Source organism: Melospiza melodia, chromosome 5 (assembly GCF_035770615.1).
Source record: "Melospiza melodia melodia isolate bMelMel2 chromosome 5, bMelMel2.pri, whole genome shotgun sequence".
Classification (NCBI taxonomy): domain Eukaryota; kingdom Metazoa; phylum Chordata; class Aves; order Passeriformes; family Passerellidae; genus Melospiza; species Melospiza melodia.
This window is the reverse complement of record NC_086198.1, coordinates 70,880,820-70,905,686: the sequence shown is the minus strand read 5'-3', so window position 1 is coordinate 70,905,686 and position 24,867 is coordinate 70,880,820. Positions and strand designations below refer to the sequence as shown.

Below are 24,867 nucleotides of genomic sequence, written 5' to 3'. Positions count from 1 at the left end.
TTATTTCTTTCAGTTGAGTCTGAAAAGATTAATCCTCACTTGTATGTTTATGTATATTATGGACAGTGAAATTGTCCATGATGTGTCTGAAGTCCTTGGTAGGCATATGTTATTGCTGTTATACTCCAAAATAGTTAATTGTAGGGTCAAAGCTGTGCTTTATCTTTTGGGATTGTACTATCGTGTAGGTAGAGTATAAAAACAGAAATAGCATACTCCGTGGTATTCTGTTGCATGTCTGATCTCACGCTCATTTTGTCTGTCCTCATAGTTGTTTTTTTTTCTCTCTTTTCCAGGTTATATACATCTCCAAAGAAGAAAAAAAATCCACTGCAAAAAAGTGTCAGTCCATTAGTTTGGTGCAGACAGGTACTGGATTACCCAAGTCCTGATGTTGAATGTGCTAAGAAGTCACTGATCCACAAGCTGGAGCAAACAATGTCAGGTGAGTTTCTGCACACTGAAACCCCTGGGCTGTATGTATTTATTCTGAAACAGCATCAAAATTAGCTAATGGTTGTGAGATAAAACATTTATCAATTCCTTGTGTCTAAAGCTTTCATTATGGTTTATAAAGTCATTAATTCTACTCATTTTACTCATATGAATGAAATGAAAGAAGGCATTAGATCATGAGTTGCGATTTCAGAGTTTTGTAATACTTGCATAGTTTGGTCTGATGTTTTCAGGAAAAGCCAATGGTTTTAACTCAAAAAGTTTTCTCATCTTTTTTTTTTTTTTTTTTTTAATAGAGGCCTATATTAAAATATCATAATTGTTAGGTGTTTGTCAGTATTTTAGCATGAAACTTGATTTTCTGCTAGATTATCTATTTTACTTCACCTAAAGAAATGGAGGCTTATGTTGTTGAATACTTTTGGGAGATGATAATGATTTCTTCTCCTCACATCCCCAGTAACTTGAGATCTAGTTACAGTCAGATTTTAAAAAAATCCAGAGTTTGATTCTTCCTTCATACTAATTAGTTGCTTATATTCAAAACTGGAGAGTGTTTGACCCTGTGAGAATGCAAGTCTGCATTCTCCATCCTTCTATTACCAGACTTTTTTAATGTCAAACCAGCAGCAAAATCCTGAAGGTCTGATTAGAATTCTCTGTCCATCTGGTTTCTTGCTTTGTTTTGTTTCTTTGTTGGAACCTATTTTTTTTAAATTATGCTGAGAAAACTTACTTTCTGTTATGAATAGCTATTCTCCTCCTGTTGCCTCTTTTTGTAGTCTGCTACTGGTACATGTTAAACTGTTATCTTCAGGAATTAGCAGAATAGTTGGACTTGAGCTAAGAGTGTATCAACACACAGTTCCAGGAGTGGTTCCAGCAGCCACCTCCTTTCCATGGTGATATGTAAACTTTGTGTTGAATTTATTTGGCTGTGACTTCTTTCCTGTCCTTGTATTGTTTTTTGGAGCAATTCAGTCTTTATTCTGGTTTCTATTAAAACTGTTCTTAATAAAATTTGAATCCATTCTTTATTCTTAGGAAAATCATGGGCATAGTGGTGGAAGTGCCTTCAGTACGAGTCACCCTAAATATTTCCCTATTTCTTGTGCTTTTTTATGCTGCCTGGACAATTGTCTATTAAAAATTTACCTCAACAGTTAACATGATATATGACTTAGATACAGGCAAAGACTGAGATTGTGAACAACAAAAAGCACTCACATCACAGGGATTTATGAAGGATGATACAGGTGTGGGAATCTGAATACTACTGAGTGTTTATGAATGGATAGCAGTTGATTGACATAATTCTGTTTGTGGTTTAACTTCTTTCAGAATTGAGTAGAAGTCTTCCGGAAATACCACTAATTCTGCTACCCACAGGGTATCTTTAAAAATTCATAGCTGAAGCACAATGGCAGGAAACTTGTCTGTGAAATGGATACATTTCAAAGTTTTAACATTCCAATGATGTGTTTTCTCTTTTTTTTGTTTTCCCCTATATCTGTGAATCTGCTTCTGGCAGTGATACTTGTAAGAATAACACAATTTGTAGTATTAATTGGTGGAAATACTAATGGAGCACATGCTGCTTGGAACAGATTGCATGTAAAAATGAATTTTCAACAAAACAGAAAATTATCTTTCAGAGCAACCAGCCTCCTTTAAGAATAAGGGTAGCAGGGAGCTCCACTGGGGAAGACAAGTGATGTTTCTTGTAACTTTGTGTGTATTTCCTATTCTAAACTTCAGGAGTGTCATGTAACTTGCATTTTGCATAGTACTTGTACCTCATGGACCCATCACTTAACCTGTTACTACCTACTGGTTCAGTTCATATTCTGGTTCCAATCTCCATGGATAAGGCTGTTCAATGTCTGTAACTTTCTTCCCTGAATACTTGCTGATGCTTCTTTTGCATTTACTCTTTTTACATTGTTAGGTCTTTCTAATCTTAATATCTTTTTCCTCTTTTTCAGTCTCAAATGCTCTTTTGTATATCTTATTGTCTTCTTCCATTGTATTTTTCATTGCATGACAATCAAGGAGGGAAGAATAGCATGGAGCTCTCAGCTCCATGCTGCTGCTAGCAGTTACTGATGCACAGTGCCTTGTCAGCAGAGCAAGTCATGCTCAGTGTTGGAAGTGTGTTCAGACTAGAGGGAAATTCATTGCCATTTCAGCAGAAACATAACTAAAAGGAATTGGATGCTGCATACTGTTTCTGTATTTTATAAAAGAAAATTTATGTTATAATAAACTTGCTGATTATCAGCCCTCCCTTCTGATGTTTTGAAAGCTAATGTGTAATCTTTTGTAAGCTAGTGTTTAATATTAGGATCATTTTAATTCTAAAATTATTATCTGTCTTAACTAGTTTTGTCTGACACTCCTAATAAATACCATATCTCTATTTGTAAAAATAGCAATGTCACAAAAATCCCTGTTGGAAAACCTTTAGAAATTCTGGTCCAGAAAATGGATTTGAATCCAGATTTTTTTTTTCTTGGAAAATCTACTGTGCTGATGAAGGTTCACATTAGCTACCATCAAAACTACTGTGTGTATCAAGTCTCACCACATACAGGAGCAAACTTTTTACATGTAGCACAATCCTGCTAAATTTCATCCAAAAAAACCCAACTGTGTATGATCAAATACTTTGTATCATTATGGATGTATACAAAGAGCCTGTTTTGAAGACTATACAGTAGTAGAACTGTTTTCTAATGTGTGGTTAATATTTTAAAATACTTGCCTGTGTAATAAATACAAAAGAAAGAACTGTTGTGCAGACTTACATCTTAGGGATTTTTAATGACTTTTTCAGCAGGAGATGAAAAGTAGATTTTTTTTTTTGGTGTGAGAACAAAGATTCAATTGGAATAGATGCTTTGGGGTTCCCTTGTGAATGCTAGAAGTTGATATCAAAGGCCTCATCATAATCATCCAGATCAGAGTGAGTTGTAATTACTGGCTTTGTTTACTGAGCTTTGTAATCAAATGGAGGTTTTCCCTTCTGACACTCAAAATAAACTGAAAATATCTCATGAATACTTGCTAGAATTTAGTGAAGTCACAGCTTGCTGAAATTAACATATATTGTTTAAGACTTGCAGTGAAAGCTGAAATATAAACCTTTCATCCTTCATCTATAACTGTCTTTTCATTCTAACTAAAACACTGGTAATACTAACTGGTTTAGAAAGGATCTTTACATGAGATGTGATTTTAGGAATTTGCTGCAAAGTCAGCTTTAATTTCTGCTGCTTTTGCCTCTGTATTCTGCCATTGGCTAGGATGTTATGTTTTTTTGGGGGCACTCTTCAAAACTGATTAAGTGATGCAATACAGTTAAAATCAGTTTAAATAATATATTTTTAAACTTAAATCTGCTTTAGTAGGTCAGATAATAGTGCAGCCCCACCAATGTTTGCACTGGACAACTGAGGATGTAGTGACCAAGATCAAAGGGGAGAAGCTGAAGCTTAGCTGGTCTTGGCTGCTGAAAGCAGCATTTCATGCAACTGTAATCTATTTTGGCTTCTAATGTCAAATTAACAATGATTTTTAGTGAGGAAATTTGGGTTCCTTTCCTTTTTTTTTTTTTCTGTCCACTGCTATCAGTAGCCTAATTCTTACTGCACTTATTGAAGCCCCTTTTCACTAAGATAAATGTCACACAATATTTTTTAATTGCTTACTTTCAGCAGCTGGGTGAGCTGCAACTAAATCTAATCTGGATTTACATAACATCAAGTTGGCTTTTCTAGCTTTTTCTTCTTAACATTTTGCAATTTAATTTGTCCTTATATACATTTCTGCATTAATATACTTCCAGCAGTGAAGGAACTGATTTGTAGCAAAAGTGTCTAAATGTCTTTTGGATCCCACTACCTCTGTAGGTGAAACTCCATTTTCTGTTACATTTAAAATGTAAACTTTTGAACAAAATAGTCAAGTGACTAAACAAATAATATAGCTGACAACCAGTGGAATTTCAGTATCATACTGTTCACCACTGTTAATGTTCACCAGTGTTTAAAATGAATCTGAAAATTCTTCAACATTGAAACATTTGCAACAAATAGCAGAGGAAAGTACCAAATTTACATCTTATATTGCATATGAGGTTGAAGCCTATGGTCAAAAAATCCCAAGTTATTAGAACAGAAGGTTAACAGTAGGAAATAGTCAATTTGCTTTAGTCTGATATGTTCTGGTACCCACAAATCTATACAGAAGCATTTGCCTTACTTGGTGGCTTTTGATTTTAGCATATGCTTAAGGAAATTTTGTAGATGATACTGCTTGGTTGTGTGGTGCCAGTCTTGGAGTTACTGTTGAAGTATTGTGTGATTCAGAGAAGTCTGAGAGTTCTGAGAACGCGACTTCCTGGTGTGCTCTGGTTTGTATGTAGTTGTGTATGGGGTGTAGTGTAACTGAGCTACTACTGCCTTCCTGCTTCCCAGCACCTACACTGGACATCTCAAAGACATCAGCTGTAGTGATCTTAGATCTAACTTCTGAAAAGAAAACACTTGTCACTATCTTGTCTTGCCCTCTTCTGCCACTCCTTTCACTTTATGTTTATACCTAGGCGTGAAGAAAGCAGTGGAAAAATTTTCTGGTGACTGAAGTTTTCTACTTGAATTGCATAGTAATTAAATCACAGTGAAGACACAGTATAGTATTGTATTTGTTTTTCATTGATTCACTGAGTATAATTAATCACTTTTCCCCTCCTTCCTGCAGCTCTCAAGAGACAGAGTTTGTACAGCAGCCCTTTCAGTGCGGTCAGTTACGCGAGCTCCTACAGTCCAAATACCGGCAGCCCCTACAGCAGTGGCTTCAACTCTCCCTCCTCAACACCAGTGAAATCTGCTTTAGTGAAACAGCTCATACCTCCTGGTACCTCAGGTAAGGCACTGTGTGTCTGGTCTTTTCCTTTCTTCCTCCTTTTCCTTCACAAATATGCTCAGATAGACAACATTTGCATCGAACTAGAGTAAGAAAGACTCCAGAACTTTCCAGCATTTTGTAGGATGTGTGCATCACACATTTTAAGCTTTTCAGGCAGGGATTTTTGCGTACTCTCTGGCATGAGAAACATGTAAAATGTTTTCTTTGGGTGTCTGTGACCCAAGAATTACTGATTAGCAGTTAGACCAAAACACCTGAGATCATTCTGTAGAGTTCCAAGTGGCTTCTGGAACTGACTCTGTAATTGACAGGGGTGTAAGTTCCATGGTAGCTTTTCAAAGGTTAGTTGTGAAGTTTTTTCAACTATCCTATTGTTTCCTAACTGAAACATTTGGTATGCAGTGTATCCAGCAACGCCTCTGATATGTGAAGAAGCATACTTTCCAGTTAAGCATTCCATAAGCCTTTGTAGCCATCAGTGTGAGCATTAACTTCTGGCGATGTTTTCTACTTTTATTCTGCTCTGTAGAAAAAATTTGGTGCCTGGAATGTATTCTACTCTGAAGTCAGACTGTTGGCTTATTGTATATAATTTAGGTTAGTTTACAGGAAAGATTAAAAAACATTGCATTGACAATCCAGCTATCACTAGTTCACTGGGCTTTTACAGAAGCCTGCACTGCATGAGAGCCATTACCCAGTTTTTATCTTGGTAGCTCTGCTCTGCATTGTGTGCTACAATGACATGTCTGCCTGAGGGACAGAGATGTAACAGGAAGTGGGAAGGCAGAAGGCAGCGAACAGGGAGAGTTTCTCCTTGTTACAGTTTCCATGTTACAGTTCAGCAAAGGTGTGTTTGTGGAACAGGCAGTATTTTCAGATAAAGTCTATTTTAAGCATTCTAAACTGAATCAATATTCATTAGATCAGCAAAAATGTTATTGTTAAGAAAGATCCAAACTTACATTTTACAAGGTAAGTGAGAATGAAAGCAGAGATGGAACCAGGTATGCAGTTGCCTTTTTGTAGAGCTGTGCAAACTTCACAGCAGTTGTAGCATGCTATGATAGACCAAATTATTTGCCACTAGTCTGTTTTGAGACTATCGCAATGATTTTATAAAGTTGCCCATTTTTAGAAGGTAATGGCTGTGACCTGCTTTTGTAAGTTACAAGTTACATTTTCAGCCTAGGTTTGCAATAAAATAATCAAATGTGTCAAATGGTTTGTCAGATCAATGTCTCAGTAGTAGTTTCTTCACTGGTGGTTTTTACTAGGAAAGGAAATGCAGCTTGCCTTTTTTTTTTTCTTTTTTTTTTTTTTAGTAACAACAATACCTGTTACTTTATTTTCCTTCTATAGGTCATCTTAAAATTTCAGGAGATAGAAATCCTCCACTAAGTCCACAGTCTTCTCTGGACAGTGAATTAAGTGCATCGGAGATGGATGAAGACTCTATTGGGTCTAATTACAAGTTAAATGATGTTACAGATGTGCAAATTTTAGCACGAATGCAGGAAGAAAGTAAGTTTGGGGTTTTTTTCCTGAAATCAAATAGAGCATTTTTGTTTTTTTAAATAACTGCAGTAGTAGTTGCTTAGTAAGTGTGAAAAAGCATTATAACTTCTACTATGGATGTACAAATGTAGTTTGCCCAAGAAAGCTGGTTAAGGACTTCAGCCTCCAGGCTAAACAAGGGAAGTTGCTGTGCAGAAGTTTTCTTTAGGAACAATGGACAAGACTTTTGTAAGGTACAGTATTTGCTAAAAGGATGATTGTTTGAATGGACTACTGCCTGCCACCATTCTTCTAAGGGGATTGGTGCCTTCCTGATATAATCCAGTCTTGGTCATATCAATGCTTAAATCATAATTTAAATCATTGAATTATAAAGTCAATATAGCAAAGAATTATTAAGAAAAGTGCCTATATAGATGTCTGTCTTTAATTATAGCTTTAGTTGAGACTTTGTGTCGCTCTGAATTTGCAGTGGTAATAATTTCAGATGTCTAACTAGGTGATCTCCAGACTATTTTATTATGTCCTTACCAGTGAAAAAAAACAAAACCAAATGCCTAATATATGTACTTTTTAATAAACTATAGACGTGTATTAATCTAACGTATAACATACATACACATACACAAAAATATAATTTTAAAAAGTATGAGATAAAGACAAGATAAATGCTCTTTTAAGAGTATCAGTTGTTCAGAATTTTCTTGCTTTATGCCAGTGGATTGCTTTGTATATCCCCAGAGGTGTGGGCACCGCGATTCAGAGACCACTGATCTAACACCTTCAGTTTCTCTAGGAGTAGCTTATTGTGTTGCTTTTTTTGTTAGATTCACTAACACATTGCAAGAGACATTTCACTGTGGCTGCTGTAATTGTTGTAGGATGTTACTTGATACCAAAATTATGATGTAGCCTGTGTTGCTAGTTGCAGCCTGAGAGAGGAGATGAACATGTACGTACACATTACACCTATACTGGTGATTGCTTTACTAGGAAAAGGAATGAGCTCTGATCGGAATTTATTTAATGCCTCCAATAAAAGGAGTTAAGGTGAGCCAAATCTGAGTTTGAGAACTGTGCAGGTATCTGTGTGCACAGTCTCTAGTTGGAACCATTTGTGGGCTGGAAGCAAGTAAACAATGGTCTTGTTGTTGCCAGGCCTGCGGCAAGAGTACGCAGCCACGGCGTCTCGGCGTAGTTCTGGCTCCTCCTGCAATTCCACGCGGCGAGGCACGTTCAGCGACCAGGAGCTTGATGCACAGAGCTTAGAAGATGAGGAGGATGGCACACATCACACAGTGCACCCTGCTGTCAGCAGGTTCTCACCATCACCTCGCAGTTCTCCCTGGCCTTCACCAAAACAATCCCCAAGAAACTCGCCTCGCTCCCGATCACCTGCCCGAAGCATAGAGTACAGCAGAGTGTCACCACAGCCCATGATCAGCCGCTTGCAGCAGCCTCGTCTTTCCCTTCAAGGCCATCCTACAGACTTGCAAACTAGTAATGTCAAAAGTGAAGGTAAAAAACGGTCTGAAGTTCATTACACGAGTAGCTGTGTAGTTTCTGTATAAAGGAGTTTTGTCAGTGTGCAGTCCTAAAATTATGTGCCTGTGTAACATTGTGGTTTGATCTCTGAATTGCTGAAGAAAACGCAGAGCAAGCAAAGCTTAAGTTCTGCTGGGGCACCCTTACAGTGTGATAAGTTAATAGGCTTACATTTATTTTAGATGTTATCCAGTCAGTGAGTATAATTGAGTTTCATAGTGACCAAGGTCTATATTTGGCAGGCAAATGCACTAAAATAAAGGAGGGAAACTCATTTACTAGTAGAGTTAGGCCTTGCAGATGACAGAACAAAATGCAGAGGAAAGTAATTGTGGTCAGATAAGAGTAACATGGTGATTTATGCATACCTATAGCCTCTGAGGCAGCTGAATGCTTTCTTCTGGTTGCACAGGACTCTGAAACTTTTTAATCACGAACATAGTCTTAAAAATATTATGCATTTGTTGGATATTTTAGATATCTCAAAGCTGTGAAAACTGCTGCGTAACAAAGTTTGGAGTAAATTCATAGAGTTATACTATATTGGCATAGAACAAAATAATATAATCCTGATGCAACTTTTCTTCTTGAATGTACTTTTTCCTAGTAGCCATCTAGCAGAAACTCCTTTTACTGGGATGAAATTTTGCAAGCAAGTTCCCATTTCAACAAATGTATTTTTTATCCAGCAATTAAGATTTTAAATTTAGAAAGAATATACATTTAAATATTAAGAATTCCCCTTACTAGTAATAGTGATTTGGGGAAATTTTAGGTATCTAGGAAAATGTGCAACACAAAAGCTAATCAATTATATTGCAACTTAATCGAGAATTCCTTTCCCATTCATTTCTTAAAATGAAAGTCTTAATGTGTGCTAGATGAGCTGCAGTAAAAATATCCTATGAGAGTAATGGTACCAAAAGCTAGTATCCCACATACCAGAGGAATCAAAATAGAGTATGTGATCATGTGTTTCTGAAACACTTCCAAGGAGTTATCTTGCAGTGGTTTTTGTGCAGTTGAGTGTTGCTTGGATATTCAGAGTTGATACAACAGCAGCCAAAAAAAGTTGTTCAGGTTTGCTCCTTGGTTTTTTTTTAATATTATTTGTCTAAAATGATTGGAGGGAAATTTGGTTGACAGGGTTCAACAATGTACCAAGTGCAGTACAAAGGAATGCAGACTGCTAAGTGAAGAAAGTACACTTATTGGAATATTCAGCCAATGAAGACTTAGTTTTGTTTTCACCTTTAGTGCTTGTGCATTGTAACCTACTTCTTCCCTGCATCCCTCTGCAGAATCAGGTTGGCCACGCATCCTGTCAAGGCATCTTCAGTCCTCTGTCCAAAGTATGTCATCAACCCAGCTCTGCATGGGTTGGAGATACACAGAATGTCATTAGACTTGAGAAGTACTTAATGACATCTTTTCATATTCTGTGAACAGTGGTACAAATATTAGAAGGCCCCTGACGTATCAGCATTAGCTGAGTAGATAAGTCAAGTCATATGTGAAAGATGAAGCATAACTGGACACTTGAATAATGCTGTGTATGAAGAGGTCCTTACCAAGTGGGACTCTGTGATTTGTTGTGTAATGGACTGATATGGGACAAGGCAGTCTCAAAAATTCAAACATCTATGTTGTTTTTACTCTTCAGGCAAGTGTTTTGTTACAAATAACCTTCTAGGTAAATAATTGGAAAACTGTGCAAAGTGCAAATTTGGTTTGTCTGTCCAGCTTTGATAATACTGCCATAAAACCCAGAGAATCACAATCCAGATATGTTTCAATTTCAAAATACAATATGCTTGACTTTTTTCACCATAGGTGAGAAATAAGACATTCGTACTCTTTAGATACATAAATATTTTGTATATGATAGAAGAAATAATGTAGCAAAGTACACTTTTAAATGGTAGTTTTATATGGCTACTTACATTTGGGGCTCAGCTACAGGTTCACAACCTGACCTTTGTCCAGCATCAGACAACACGTTGTATCTTTGTATTATTTCATACAGAAAAGCTAAGGCGCAGTCTTCCAAACTTGTCCAGGACATCCAACATCCAAGCAGAGTCTGTGAAAAACAGCAGAAGTGACTCAAACTTCCAAGTGCCAAATGGAGGAATACCTCGCATTCAACCTCAAGCCTCAGCCAGTAAGTACCTTTAGTACTACTTCAGTGTGAATTTCAGAGTTAAGTGATGGTGTTCAGCTGTCTTTGCCCAGTCTCAGGGCAAGGCAGAACATTGCATGCCACACTGGAGATGCTAATCTTGATTTGTAATCAGACTTTTGTGAATCTGTTTTTATGGTTCGCAAAATAGTCGAAGTCTGGTTTCTTATTAAGGTGTCATTCGTAGTTTACCAGAAGTATATGTAGAAGTAATATAAAGAATTATAAATACAGTATTTGAGCATGTCCAAAACTTTTCTTTCTAGGCTCTGAAAAAAACACCTAGATGATGTTTATTGCTTTTTTTAACAAGTGAAACATGACCTGAAAGTGTTAATTTCAGTTTAGCCCTTTAAGTTAATCCATGTCTGCAGTTTCTTTCTTTCTTTTTTTTTTTTTTCTGAGCATATGGATTATATATCCAGTTGGCAACTTTATTTACTTAAAGTGTTAGTTACTTCCTAAAAATGGTTTGGATGAACCTGTGTCTCATAAAACATATTAGCCCATTGCTGGACTCCCACTGCTCTCCTAGTTTCTCCAAAAGTTAACTGCTGATATGAAAATACTGCTATTCTCACAAATCTCTTGAAAATGGTGACCTTAAATAAGCTAAAGCAAATGAAAATTAAATATTCAATGTTTCTTTATATGTCAATATTGCCAGTTCCTGTTGTTTAAATGTTTCCTGACCATTTCTTTTAAAACAAGTTTCTGAATTTAATAACCTTGTGTGACATTTTCAAGGAAAGAACACATGAATATTTTTATGTGAAGAGCTTTGAACTGTAAAGATTCTGTGATAAAGGCTCATCGTAATCTATATATTTGGCAGGAATTGTAAAAATAATGTTTGTGAATTTAACTAGGAGTATTTTACCTATAGAACAGTGAAGCCACAGTGGCATACCTAGTTGGTTGTCTTAAAACTTTCAAAACAATGTGTTAAAGCTAACAAGTACAGTTAAACACAGAATAAGGAATAGAGACCAAGCCAAAGACTCCAAGGTTTCCATCTTTGTACAGACTCAGAGCAGATGTAAGGATTGTGTGGACAGTCAGTCCCAGGTGTGTGATACTGCAGTAGACAGAAGTTAGTGTGACTTTACCATTGTTCATATAAGTTATTCCAGCATCCTTCCACCTTGGCCCTCTTCTTCCACCTTTGGCAGACACTCAGAAGGTGGGATTTCAAGCTGAAAGGACATTTGTGTAGTTCAAATGCACAACTGTTACCTGTTTGGCAGCCTTATCAAAGTAGAAAGCACTCAGAGGAGTTGGGCAGCTGGTCTACAGCTGTGCTATTTCAGTGATAGGAAGAATTATCAAAATGAGCTGAAATAAATTTAATGAAAAAATAGTTTTAGTAAAAATCTCTACAGATTTCATTTGGTGCTTTAGAATTGAGTGAACTGGAAAGGGAAGAGCATAGAGAGCAACTTAGCTAGAAGGCTACTTCCAGAATTAAAAGTATCTTCATGGCTAAACTTTCTGGAAAGACCAGACAACAGAAGACTCAGTATTCAATATTTAGTCAGTTACTTCATTGCAGGAACCAAAGTGGTCTGATTGTGTTTATATTTCTTTTTTTCAACTTGTGGATGCATTAAGAATTACTAGGTGAATTTACTTTTCTTTCATAGACAATTTCCCCAAATGTGAACCACTCTAGACCAACTTACATTTAAATGTAAGTTAAATATCATTAATAAAGGCCAGATTTCTAGCTTTTACAGTTTCCCTGCTCTTACAGATGTTTGTCAGAGTCTTGCTATTGACAATCGTAAAACGGTTTGTGTGTGAAGTCGATGAGTAAGTATCTTTGCTTAGTCCGGATTAAAAACTTTTCTGCAAAACTGTACATTGTATCAAGATTTCCAGAATTGTGTCCTTTTTATTGTATACTTTTTGTTTTATTGGTTTTATATTTTGTCACTTTGCACAAAGCACTGTTAAATTGCAGCAAATTTTTGTTTTCCCTTGGCAATGATTTCTGGGTCTTGGGATTTGAAGCTTCCTCATACAGCTGCTAGTTTTGCATGAGCTTACCTTTGCAAGGACGCTGGCTTGCCACCCGAGGTCACTACTCTGCTCCTTGTCAAAGATTTGCGGTTCATAATTTACTTGCACATTTGCTGTGGCTGCAATACTGAACTTGCTATGGTTGCTGGCATTCAAAAAATGAGTTAGGAATCCAGTAAGTTTCTGAAATGACAATTCCTCTTACAGTTTTATAGCCAAATTGTATTTGCTTGTTTACAGAAGAGAGGGAAGACGTGATGTGTTTAGAGGTACAACTGTAAACATGAAAACATAGGCCTTTTAACTTTTAGCTGCAGTGTCATGAACAATCCAAATTGGTTTTGAAGAGAGACTGAATTAAGTAGCAATTTTAACAATTTGATTCTTCATTTACATCTGAGTCTCCGTGCCATTCTGCAGAAAGTACTTTTTTTTAAATATGAAAGCTAGTAAATAGTTCACCTTAAAACACTAGAAGATATGGTAATATGTGTGTTCCCCAAGGAATAGGTATTGTCTAAAGTGTTAGTGATGGGAAATCTCTGTGTTTGGGTCCTATACCACATAGATTGTACAAAGCTCTAGAAATGGTAGGGTGACTTCCACGTAGGAGCTACCTGCCTTTGAATTCTGTGTGATGCTTTTGTACTTAGTGGCACTATGAGCACAGAGATGCTTTTAAGAAGAGCTAAATACAAAACTTTCTCGAGCTGTAGATTCAAACTATCAGTAAAGTGACTGGTCTGCTTGCCAAGATCCAACTGCTTGGCATGTTCAGAGTAAAAGGAAGAAGAGTAAGTTTTGAAGAGACCAAGTAGTCCGGTTAGTTGATCAGAAGTAAATGTAACTACATGAGTTCTGCATGCAGCAGCTGTGACAGGGAATGTCACAGCACACAGAGCACTTCAAGAGCAGCAAGTGGTGTGGATAAACATGCACTGGGCACTTATCTCAAACTGCATGTTTGCTCAGCATTGCTCAGATTGTACTGCCTAAGCTCTGTTCAGTGTTTCAGTGCACAGAAATGTTTTGCTATTGAGTGTCTATTTCCTAGAGTCTCCATTGAGAAGGAAGGAATTTGATATATGCATATTTAAAATCCTTTCCATATCATCCCATCTCTCTGACTTGCAAGAAGTGTGAATAATGATGGGGGAAGAAAGTGCCATGTGCAGTAGCATATTGAAATCTGAGTGGATTAGGACAAAACAAATTCAAAATACGAAGAAAGAAGCTTTTCTTCATTTTGTGTGGTATAACAAAAACAGTGATTCTGTGGAAAATAATAAAGTGGAATACTTGAGGGCTGAAGCAGTCTGCCTAGTGGTCTGCCTCAGTAAATTTCTAGGAATTGTGCTCATATTTAGAGACCATACTGTACTTAATTGGCTATTCACATGTATGCTTTAAAAAAGGTTTCTAGGAAGACCATGTGCCAGTTGAGTAAGAATTACATATTGCCAAGGCTATTTAGATTCTAGTTGGTAGAAGGAATAATGTTTATTAGTAGTAGGCACAGGCAGAATTTTACTGATTATGAACAATCTAATTCCTTTTTGCTGTTTGTTGAATATGACAGTTTTAGTTAGTTCTTAGGACTAAATTGAATAGCCCACCTAGTCATAATTTCAGCGTGATGTTAATAAAACATATGATGAATTTTTTATAGTTCATAAAATACTGTGTATTTTGCACTGACTGAAGCATAGGAAAGGTGATAGTAATCATTATATGCTATCAAACAAAAGGATTAACTAACATTAGGATTCAAATTATTCCCCCCCACCTTCTTTATAGCAATATTCAGTAATTGGTGATGGGATTATTCCTCACTCAGGGTCAGGATCTTTTTGCACAGATGTTCCCCCATCTTTCTTCCTTCTCACTATGGAAATAAGCCTTGCTAGTGCAATCAGTTTTATGCTGCTATAAAACTTCATACACTGAGATAAGCAGAGATGTTTATTCATACATTATCATTTTATGAAGTCTCTGTGTAGTCAAAGCTTTATTTCATTGACTACTTTCCTCCTTCTCCCCCTTAAATGTGCTGCGATGGAAATAGGCTGAGTCAGTGCATTCCTTCTGGCAATAAGTAATTCTCTCCATGCCAAGATTCTGCAGCTCTCGGAACATTGGCTTCTCTCTTGGTAACTGGTAGGTAGTGAGGTCATTTCAAGGCAGCACCAGCCCTGAGTGTTACTAGGCAAAAGGTAGGATGAGGGAGAAAAGGAGCAATAAAAACCAATTTCCATCATGCTGGGTACATGCTGACAGTTGATAAATCTTAGTGTTAAGTCTTCATTTTAAACTTAAGTCCTCTTGCATAACTTTTGAAGAGGAGAGAAAAAAGACATCTCTCACGAAGGCTTAAGTCTCCATAACTGAAGAATACAATTTGTTTATATGATGATCATATTAGACAAAGATTTATGCTTTTGTATAGTATTAGAATATTTTTTTGAAAACACTTCTAAAATTAAAAATTTAGTCTTGCCTAGGTCAAATACAACAGTTTAATTTTCATCTGTATCTAATCTTGCTCTCATATTGCTGTAGCATGTTTGCTAGGTGGCTTGTTCTCCCTTTGGTGTTTTAATTTTTGTTTTGCATTTCTGGGCTTTTTGCCCTGCAAGAAGCTTTACTCTTACCAAATCTGCGCATTTTGCACTGCAAAATTTCTGACACACTCCTCTGCAACTCTTTGCCATTAAGAGCAAGCACCATTCACAAAACTCCATCACTTCCAGAGTCATAACAGCTTTTAGAGTGTTTTACTTACACTGTTTCTTGATGCTTCACAAGCGGATACAATTCTGAAATTCCCAGTAAATTTAGTTTTCTTCTCTTCTTAGACAAATATAACACTTCTTGTCTTTCAACAGCTCTGCAAAGGCAGAAAAATTTGCCTCGTGCTGCCTTCAAAACCAAACAGTTTCTTCAAACTCCATCTACAAAAGGAGGTAATTAACTTACAACCTCTTATCAAGCTCCAGCAAATCTCAGATAATGGTTCGCCTGCATTAAATCTCACATGTTCTAGATTATTAAACTTGCTCTTGCAGTTACTGTAGAAATTAACCAAGTGGTCCTTGCTGTATGAAAGTTAACTTCTTGGTCTAAATATTGAAAATAAACTCTGTGTTATATAGGAGATTGAATTTTGAGATAAAAATCCAAGGAACAGTGACTTTCTAACATTAATCTGGAAATAGGGATTAGAAAAGTAGACTCCTACATACATATTCACTAGGGCTGCATTTGTATAGGAATTCTTTAAATGGCAAAATACAGTTTTTAAAACAGAAGTTGTAAAAATACTCATACAGTCCTTTGTGCTGGGAACAAAAGCTAACAAATTTATCTTTGAGAAGATGAGTGTGGACTGTCAACTTATTTTGCATGTACTTGTGCTTTCTCTTTTCCTCTCAAAAACAGAAGGTTAATCCCAACACAGATGAATTAAGGTTTGTTGACTCAAGGAATTAGAGACTCTTGTATATAATATTCCAGTTTGCTAGTGGTTGAACTTGACTTTTTTTTTTTAATACAATGAAATATCAAGTCTCTAATACAATTAGACAGTTTTATCCGATTTTTAATCAGCTCTGGCAGCCTTGTATGTGACACTGCCTCAATTTCACAGTTAAGGTAAACAATGATTCTGGTTTTAAGCATAGTTGGTCTGTTGTCTATGACAATCAAGAAGATCTCATTTTAAAAATCATATTACGCTTGAGACTAATTCATAAGCTTGTAGATGCTAGAATCCTTTGAGTGTTGTGAGAGTCACTGGTGCAGACATGAGGGACTGACAGAATGTACGTGTTTCTCTTGGGGCCAATGCCAACTCCTTAGTCATCTTCATGCCATGCAGAAAGTTTTAGCAGAGTATGAGGCCTGTGGAACAGATTCACATGTCTTAAGAGGAAGCCTTTTAACAGTTTTCATACCTTTCGTACCAGATAAAGTTCTCACAGTGTTCTGCCTTGCATAAGAGCACCATTGCTATTCCTCTGCAGAGCTTTCTTTGCTTTCTTTCCAGTGGCCATGCCCCCCTCTGGCTGTCTGGAACACTTATTAGGTCAGTGGTCTAGTCTCAGCCTGTAGGAATGTACAGAAAATCAGCTTTTCTTTGAGTTTATATTGTTTGTAAAAAATTATTAAACCTTAGAGAATGAGGAACAGAGCATATTGCACTGCCAGTTATATATTCTAGTTTATGGCTGTTGTCATTCCTTACTGCAAATGAGGACCCTTTCAGTTACTTGCTTTGTCTTTTTCAGTTATTTGCTATTTTATGGTCCTTAATGGTTTTTCTTTCTTCTGATCTGAGATCCTCATGAGTATAGAAGTATTTAATAGTAATGAAGCAGCAAAATGAACAGCTGAGCGATAATTTATTATTTTACCTTCTTAAAATACTGTTCATTGCATAGCTTGACACCTTTCACACACATGTTGGCTTTTTTTTACCACTTTGTGGTAACATCTCCCCAGCACCTTCTCTTCTCCAGGCTGAAGACCTCCACCTCTCTCCAGATAGAGGAGAGATACTCATCCATGCTCTGTACCTGCTCCAACAGGTCCACATCTTTCCTATACTGAGATGACAGATCAGTTTATTGATTCCAATAGTTATACCTCATCTGTTCTTTCATATTGGGGTGATTCATCTCATCATAATGGTTGTGGTTTAACAACTGCATTAGAATTTAATCTGTTTTCAAGTTGGTGTGCAGCAGCTGGCCTTGGAGTGCAAGCCAAATAAGTTTGCAGCTTCACAGCACCCTACTTTGCCACATGGAGATCTCGTGCTCCCTGCCCACAATCCAGGACAGAATCCAGAGAGGGTAGGACATCTAAATATCATAACTGCACCATGCCTTTTAATTTCTTTTTTTTTTCTTTTTTTTTTGGCTGCCAGATGTTTTAATTGTAGCTGTTTCTAGTTTACTTTATAAGGAGACTGAGTTGTGTAAAATTATTAAGTGCTACACTTACATGTTTACATGTTTTTGTTGAACATGGATCAGCTAAATACTCTACATGATTATGCAGTTACCAGATAGTCTGTGAGGCAGTCTTTGTGATCCTGTCTTACAGATAGACCAAACTGACTATAATGAATATCAAAAACTGCTCTGAGACCAAATTCTTTATCTGTAGAACTGTACTATTAGGCAGTTTGCCAGACTGCATCATGTGGGCTGCTCTAGAAGACAATTCATTCCTTTATGCACAAGAATGAATATAGCTCTCAGCAATGTCTGCAATGCTGTGCTGACAGGAAATGTTTTGTGAATTGACAGCTCAAGTTTGCAGCATGGTAAAATATGGCCAGCAGAAGGTTAAAGAGGATGGAGAAGACTAATTTACTGGATCCTTACTTCTGCTGGGAATGCTGGAAGCTTACTTCTGTTGCAACTTTTTGTTGCTTGTATTCTTTACCTAAAATCCTTTTCCCTCTTGTGCCTGTAAGAGGCCCGAAGCTGCACTCAGCTTTTATACACTGGCGTTGCTTTGTTGGCAGTTGCTAACATGGTGCTGTGTTTGTGTTCCAAGCATTGTAATGAGGAGTTCAGTGGTAAAAGCTCCCACTATTTACACTGTAGAGTCACTTGGAAATTCTGCAGATTTGATTGCATTGATGTTAACAGCTGAGGTCACGTTTTAAAAACTTACATATAATCTATCTTAGTCCTAGGAGCACTTGGATGCTCTTCTTGTCCAGTCATTCCGTTGGTAATGCTTTCCTTAATCCATACTCTGGCTTGATGCCAGCTTTTAAGGTTTTTTTACTTAATCTCCCTGCCACTTAGCAACTGTCACGTGGTTTTGACCTCTCTGTCACCTTTTCTTGTCAGCTTTTCCCATGAGCGGCTTCATGCTGTGTTTGATATTGCTGTCAGGGGAAAGGCCCCCTTGGGTAATCCAGAAAGGAATCAAATCCAATTCACATCTCTAATGAGGTACATATTAATCTTCCTAGACATCCCCTATAAAAAACAGCTTCAGAATACAATCTCAAAATTACCAGTTCTTCTGTACCCCATTTGGGATGCTGCATTCCTGCATTACCTGTCTCCTTTCTCACTCCTCATATTCTTACTGGATCTACCTTGAAAATTATAATAAAAGCTGTGTTAAGGACCAGCTTCTTTATGCACAACATCTGTCAAAAACAATACAACTTTGGTCTCAGTATAAAACAATTATTTAGTAGAGGAAAGTATAGTTAATGCAGATTTATTAGATGTAAACATGCTTTTGTCACGTGATTGATTTGATCATCCTGTGTTGACTCTTACTGACTCACTCTAATCACTTCAAAAAGGTGGTGAAATTTCATTCCATTACTAAGATGATGAGTTTATTTAAGTATTCTATTCAGTGATAAGTTATGCATAATTTGTAAATATTCCTCATACTTGTGAAGAATTATGCTTAAGGTTTGGCATTATCAAAGGACTGTTGAATATTCTGTCTTATTAACCTATCCCAGAAAGGACTGATAAGAAAACCTTGCATACCAACTCAGGTACAAAGTACTAGAAAACAGATATTAGTTGTACTGATCATTTAGGTAATGTTTGTAAGAAGAGGAAGGCTATAAATTGTTAAGAGTTGTCTGGTTTAAGTTTCATTAAGCAGCACCTTAACCTCTTTGGTGTTGGGGGTTGGCTGATGTCATCCTTAATCCAAACTACAGCATTATACCAGTTACTAGGAAAAAAATTAACTCTATCCCAGCTGAAATCAGGACAGATAACCCCATCTCTTTTTTTTTTCCATCTGCCAGAAAATGTGGGATGTAACTATATCTTTAGATGAATTCTAACTCAGTGGTTAAACAGAACAGCATTAAAGAAACACCAAGATGCTCTGTGCTCAAAATTTCATCATTGAAGACTAAAATAGACTTTGAATCTGTTTAAAGCCTGTGTCACACCACTAGAATACTGTATTTTTCAACATGTTCTTTCACAGATGGGAATTATGTTCACATGTTTCTGAAGCAGTTAAATTTCTTCCTAAGCCACCTTCTCTTTTTTTTTTTTGACTTAACTGATACAACAGTTATAGCCTGATTAGGATCACTTAGAAATCCAAATAAATATTTGTAGTCAGCAAAGAGGGCATTAGAGTTATGATATCAAAAACACATGACAAAGAGGACATCTGAATTCCTGTTTCTCATTGCTGCTTGATTGGCTGTATTCCATTATACATTCCATATTGTTTGTACAATCACATAATTTCCAGTTTCCAGTTTCAGTAATAGTGTAACACAAGCTGAAAGTGACTTGTGTATTTTGCAGTACCCTCTTCGAGTAAGTTCCGCTCGCCCGCGGCACCGTCGCCCTTGGCCCTGCGGCAGCCGGTGAAAGCGTTCAGCGCCCACGGGCCGGGCTCGGCTGCCTCTCCAGAAGCCGCTCAGCTGACGCACAGCAGTTCTTCACCAGGGCCCCTCGCAGCCCAGAGCTCAGGCTTGCCCAACCCTGCCAGCAGTATTAACAGTACTACTCTCACCAGACCAGCAGGGATGAGGAGTGGCTTGCCCAGACCCAGTGCCCCTTCCACAGGGGGCATCCCAGTGCCTCGTAGCAAACTTGCACAGCCTGTTCGCAGGTGAGTCTCTGACAGGCAGTCTGAGGTTGAAGGTTTCAAAATTAATGTTGTTCACTGTGTATTTGTGCTGCTGCTTCTTGCAATTGTTATTTTGATCTTAAGGTTTTCAGGACAGAAATGGAGACCTCCATGTGAAGTATTTCCAAAACAGTTTTGAATCCAAACCGAGAGATAGAGGTTCTTTAATGAGAGAGTGAAAGTAAATGAGTGAAAGTGAAATCAGTAATGGAAGATACTGAACTAAGTAAATAAAATTATAGTCTGGGCTGATAAGGCGGCAAGAATTTGTCTGCATGTGGTAAAAAGTTACCAAAATACAGCTGACGAGAGTGACACATTCTGAAGTCAGAACTGCTTGCTTCCATAACTCAAGCAACAGTACCATGGTGAGAGTGGTTTCTCTCCTTGGGCAGCTGGAAACTTCCAGAAGGAAGATGCACCGAGACATCTATAGCATTTGCTAAACTTAACATAAAAAGCACTGCAGTTAACCTCCAGGCTGAAACAGCATTTTTAGCTTAAACATAACTGTGCTAACACCCAAGAATAGAAGTTGCTTGATGTGTCTTTTTGAAAACTACTGTGAGAGAGACTGAGTATTAACTGCAAATGTCAGTTTTCACTGAAGGTGTTAAGTAGAAGCTGACATAAGGAAGCAGTCATCCATGAGAAATATTAAGAATCTCTTTAAAACAGGAGGGAAAACCAGTTAGTCTGTAGTACTGTAAAAAAGACAAAATGGTGGTAAATAGCACAGTGGAAAAGTTCTGCTTTGCAGTGAGTGCTAGGCAGGGGAATGACAAGTGACTGTCACAGCACTGACTTTTGTGGTTAAAGCCTGCACTGATCAGCAGTACAAAACTCTGTGAATAAAAAGCAATTGTTTTTCTTGGAGTTTGCTAATAGTAATGAAGTGTGGTTGTCCAAATCACAGCTTATAGAAAAGTGTTTCACTTACTAAACTTTTTTAAAACTGACTTTATAAAATTTTTTTTTAAAGTTTGCATGTACAGGGCTAAGGGAAATAGGCCCAGCTTGCACCAGAGGAGGTTTAGATTGGGTATCAGGGGAGATCTCTTCACTGAAAGGGTTCTCAAACATTGGAACAGGCTGGCCAGGGAAGTGGTGGAGTTATCATCCCTGGAGATATCTAAAACGTGTAGATGTGGCATTTTGAGACATGGTCTTGTGGTGGCCTTGGCAGTGCTGAGTTAATGGTAGGACTTGATGATCTTACAGGTCATTTCCAGCCTAAACAATTCCATGGTTCTATAATGCAGACTCTGTACACAGTGCAATAATCAAGTTTCCAGGAATGTCAGATTTTGATGTAAGCAAAATGCAATATTCTAAACAAGGATTTGCCTGTTTATATACATCACTGAAAAAATGGCCCATTTTAGGTGGAAGCAGATTAAGTTTGCATTTTCACAGAGTATAATAGCAATAAGTTTTCTATCTGTTTATTTATTTAGCCTTTTTCCTGGCATGCTAGTTGCCAAGATACAACACATGAAACCTAAAACTGAAAATACTCTAGAGATTGCCCTAAGTAAACTGTATTGCAGAGAAGTAAATGAATGAAGTGTATATTCCAGTTATTTATAAAATGTTTAAATTCTTATGTATTGTAGATAGAGACTTGAACAGTTGTATATGAAACTGAAAAACATCTCATTTCATTTTAGATCATTACCCACTCCCAAGACATATGGCAACGTGAAAGATGAGAGTTGGAAAGATGGCTGCTACTGATCTGCACAGCTTAATGCAGAGTTCCAGTGCTCATGGATACTTCCTCACCAGGCGAAAAGACAGCTTGATTAAACAAACTGTTCAGATGTGACTCTTGGAATTTGTAAAAATTCCAAACCTCTCTGTCTCTAATTAGCACAAACTGGCAGAGATTATTATAAAGCAGCACTTTAATGACATCTAACATCAGATGTTTGGTGGTCATACAATCACTTCTACATTAAATTGCTATCAGTTCTGGGGGCTTTTTTATTGCTTGCTAAAAATGTTATCAATATGAGCATTTATGAGAGTGGCCAATGTCAGGGCAAAAATGAATGAATGCCAAAGAAATGCCCATCTTGAAAAACAGCAAGGATAACTATCAACACACATCATCCAAAACTTCATTTTCAGCCTGCTTTAACTCAGCAGAAAGATTGCTGAATATGTACTATTGAAAAAGGCTACGTGAATCAGAGCTCATGTTCTGACTGCAGACTGCTACAGTGCTAGGGAAATGTTGCTTTTATCAATTGTATGAGATCCCAACTGGGGCTGGATCTGTCCTTCAGTACTGCAGGAAGAATCAGCAGCTACTCTGGAGGATTGGGCAGACAGGGAGTTGTAGCCATGACTTCTGTTGCATTAAAAGGTTTGAATGTAGCAGACACACACAATGCAATAGTATAGATTGCATCTTTCCTATGTTGATTTATTGGCTTTAGCCACTCCTGTGTCCGATTGCCAAAAGGGCTTAGTATCAGTTGTACAATCTTTCTAACTTCAAATTCCTGGCTCAGGAAAGATGGCCTTCACTATTGTAGCCACATTTTTAACACATGGCTTGCTATTTGGGGAAAAAATTTTTATAGCAGGTTTCCTTGCAAAAGAAAGAGCAAGTGATAATTTTGATTTATTCTAATACCATACCACTATACATGCAGCCTGCAGCAACTGTAAATGCTGATATTTAAGGAGAAGGAAACACAACTATGCACTTGTAACATACAAATTTTAAGGAAATGAGTTGACTCTTGATGCCAAATGATATTCATTTAGGTGATGTTCCATGGTATGAGGGAGTTTTCTGTATCCTATTTTTTTACTTTCATCCATTTCTTAAATTGGTTTATTTTAAATTGTAAATATTTTTACAGAAGATATTGCCCATGTAAGTGTGTTTAAATATGTACTTTGCCTTACATATGTGTATCTTACATTACTGGTAACAGAGTATGAAACCTGCTATGTCTGTTTACAAGCTATTAAACTCCTCTGGTGGCTCTGACTTACTCTAATACATTTTGCTCAGAACAACTGATATATTTAGCATTGAACCATTGTTTTCTGTTTTGGAAGACATCATACAAAAATCTGTACCTAAAGTTGTATTGAGTGGGACTAGTTAAGCGGAAGGGATTTTGTTTGAAGGTTTTTCAATATTTTGGATGTACAGTTGATGAAGTAAGAGAATGTGAATCCTTTGTGCAATGATTGACAAACACTACAAGTCAGCTTGGACGGTAGGTAGCCTTCAACCCCATTAGTAACTGAGTTTGGGACTGCTGGTGTATTTTGCTCCCACCACTAAGAGGATAACTAATCCTGAAATTCTAGCACTTGAATTTTAGGCCAACATTAACATATTCCTGGATGAAAAGCCATTCAATACTACTTGACTTGGAAGAAACCAAATAGGAAAGAGTGGAGACTAACTTGCAACTTAAACTACTCAAGCAAGCTCTGGGTTGATGGGTGATTTCACACACCAGACCAAGATCTGTGCTAAGACTTCAAAGTCGGGGTGTCAAATATACTGTAATTGTCAGATTGCAGCAGAAAGCACCTTTCACCAGTACAGAGCAGTGCATACCACTAATGCAGCCTTGAGTCACCTGCAGGTACAGGGAATGGATGTATCTCACAGCACTGTTCAGCAGAAAACAGGACTAGATCAAATGTGCATATTCTCAGTAAAGCCTGAATTTTAATATTTCAGCATTGTACAAATCAGTGCTGCAGTCTTCACTGAAGAAAGGAGAATTTGATGGATTGGATCAAACTTCACTTGACTTACAAATTTTGAAAGTCAGTTTAGGTGACAATATTGGGGGTTTTGCCATGGCTGCATCAAACTTGTGTACGTTTCCTTAAGTTAAGTAATTCATCGCTTGGGTAAATTCAGCTTGAGTTTTATAGGGATTTTTTTCTCTGCTATTCTCCCCGAAATACAGCAAATGACTTCCTGAGAAGACAGACTGTCTGTTTGCTAGAAAGCCTTTGTGCATTACCAGTTCATTGATATCAGGAAATCATGGGGCTCTGTGTTTAGAGATTTACTGCAGAATTGTGGAAATATGGATTTGATAAAATAGTGCCTATGATTTACTTAACTTATGTTTGATATAGTAGTAAGGGTTTTATGAATGTGGATTACTTTTTGTGCCAACAGCTTGGAATTGATGTATGTGTGTAGGCAGAAGGATTTATTCTGCTCCCAAAGTTATTTAATTTTTTTTTGTGTTTGAATGTTTTTGTAAGTGTTAAAAGTGTAAAAAAATATATAAAATATTCTTACCACAAAACACTTCCTGGATCATTATTTTTACAACAAAGTGTTTTTAAAATCTTTTAGAAATTTAGAGGATATTTTATGGGGTTTTTCTGTCTGGTTGGTTGGGTTGTTTTTCAGGAACTGTATTCTCTTTTTTTAGAGGTTACCAGTATTGGTTTCTGCCTACTGTAATTCATGAACTGAGTACAACACTGTATTTGGGTAAAATTTGGGATTTCACTCACAGACAGAGGTGGACTCGTGCCTCTGTTCCAGAAGGACCCTGCATAGT

General features: G+C 37.2%; 1 protein-coding gene across 5 annotated transcripts in view; it reads left to right on the top strand.

Moving 5' to 3' along the window:
- Positions 1-24,606, top strand: part of SLAIN2 (SLAIN motif family member 2) — a 34,070-nt gene extending 9,464 nt beyond the window's left edge. Inside the window, exons 2-9 of one of the 5 annotated variants that reach the window (XM_063157320.1) lie at positions 297-445; positions 5,218-5,382; positions 6,748-6,909; positions 8,062-8,421; positions 10,475-10,612; positions 15,538-15,615; positions 19,975-20,284; positions 21,973-24,606. In XM_063157320.1, coding sequence (XP_063013390.1) covers positions 297-445; positions 5,218-5,382; positions 6,748-6,909; positions 8,062-8,421; positions 10,475-10,612; positions 15,538-15,615; positions 19,975-20,284; positions 21,973-22,039 — 1,429 coding nt within the window. In that variant the 3' untranslated portion in view covers positions 22,040-24,606. The other 4 variants (XM_063157324.1, XM_063157322.1, XM_063157323.1 and 1 more) reach the window with 4 other exon arrangements.
- Positions 24,607-24,867: the final 261 nt, after the last annotated feature.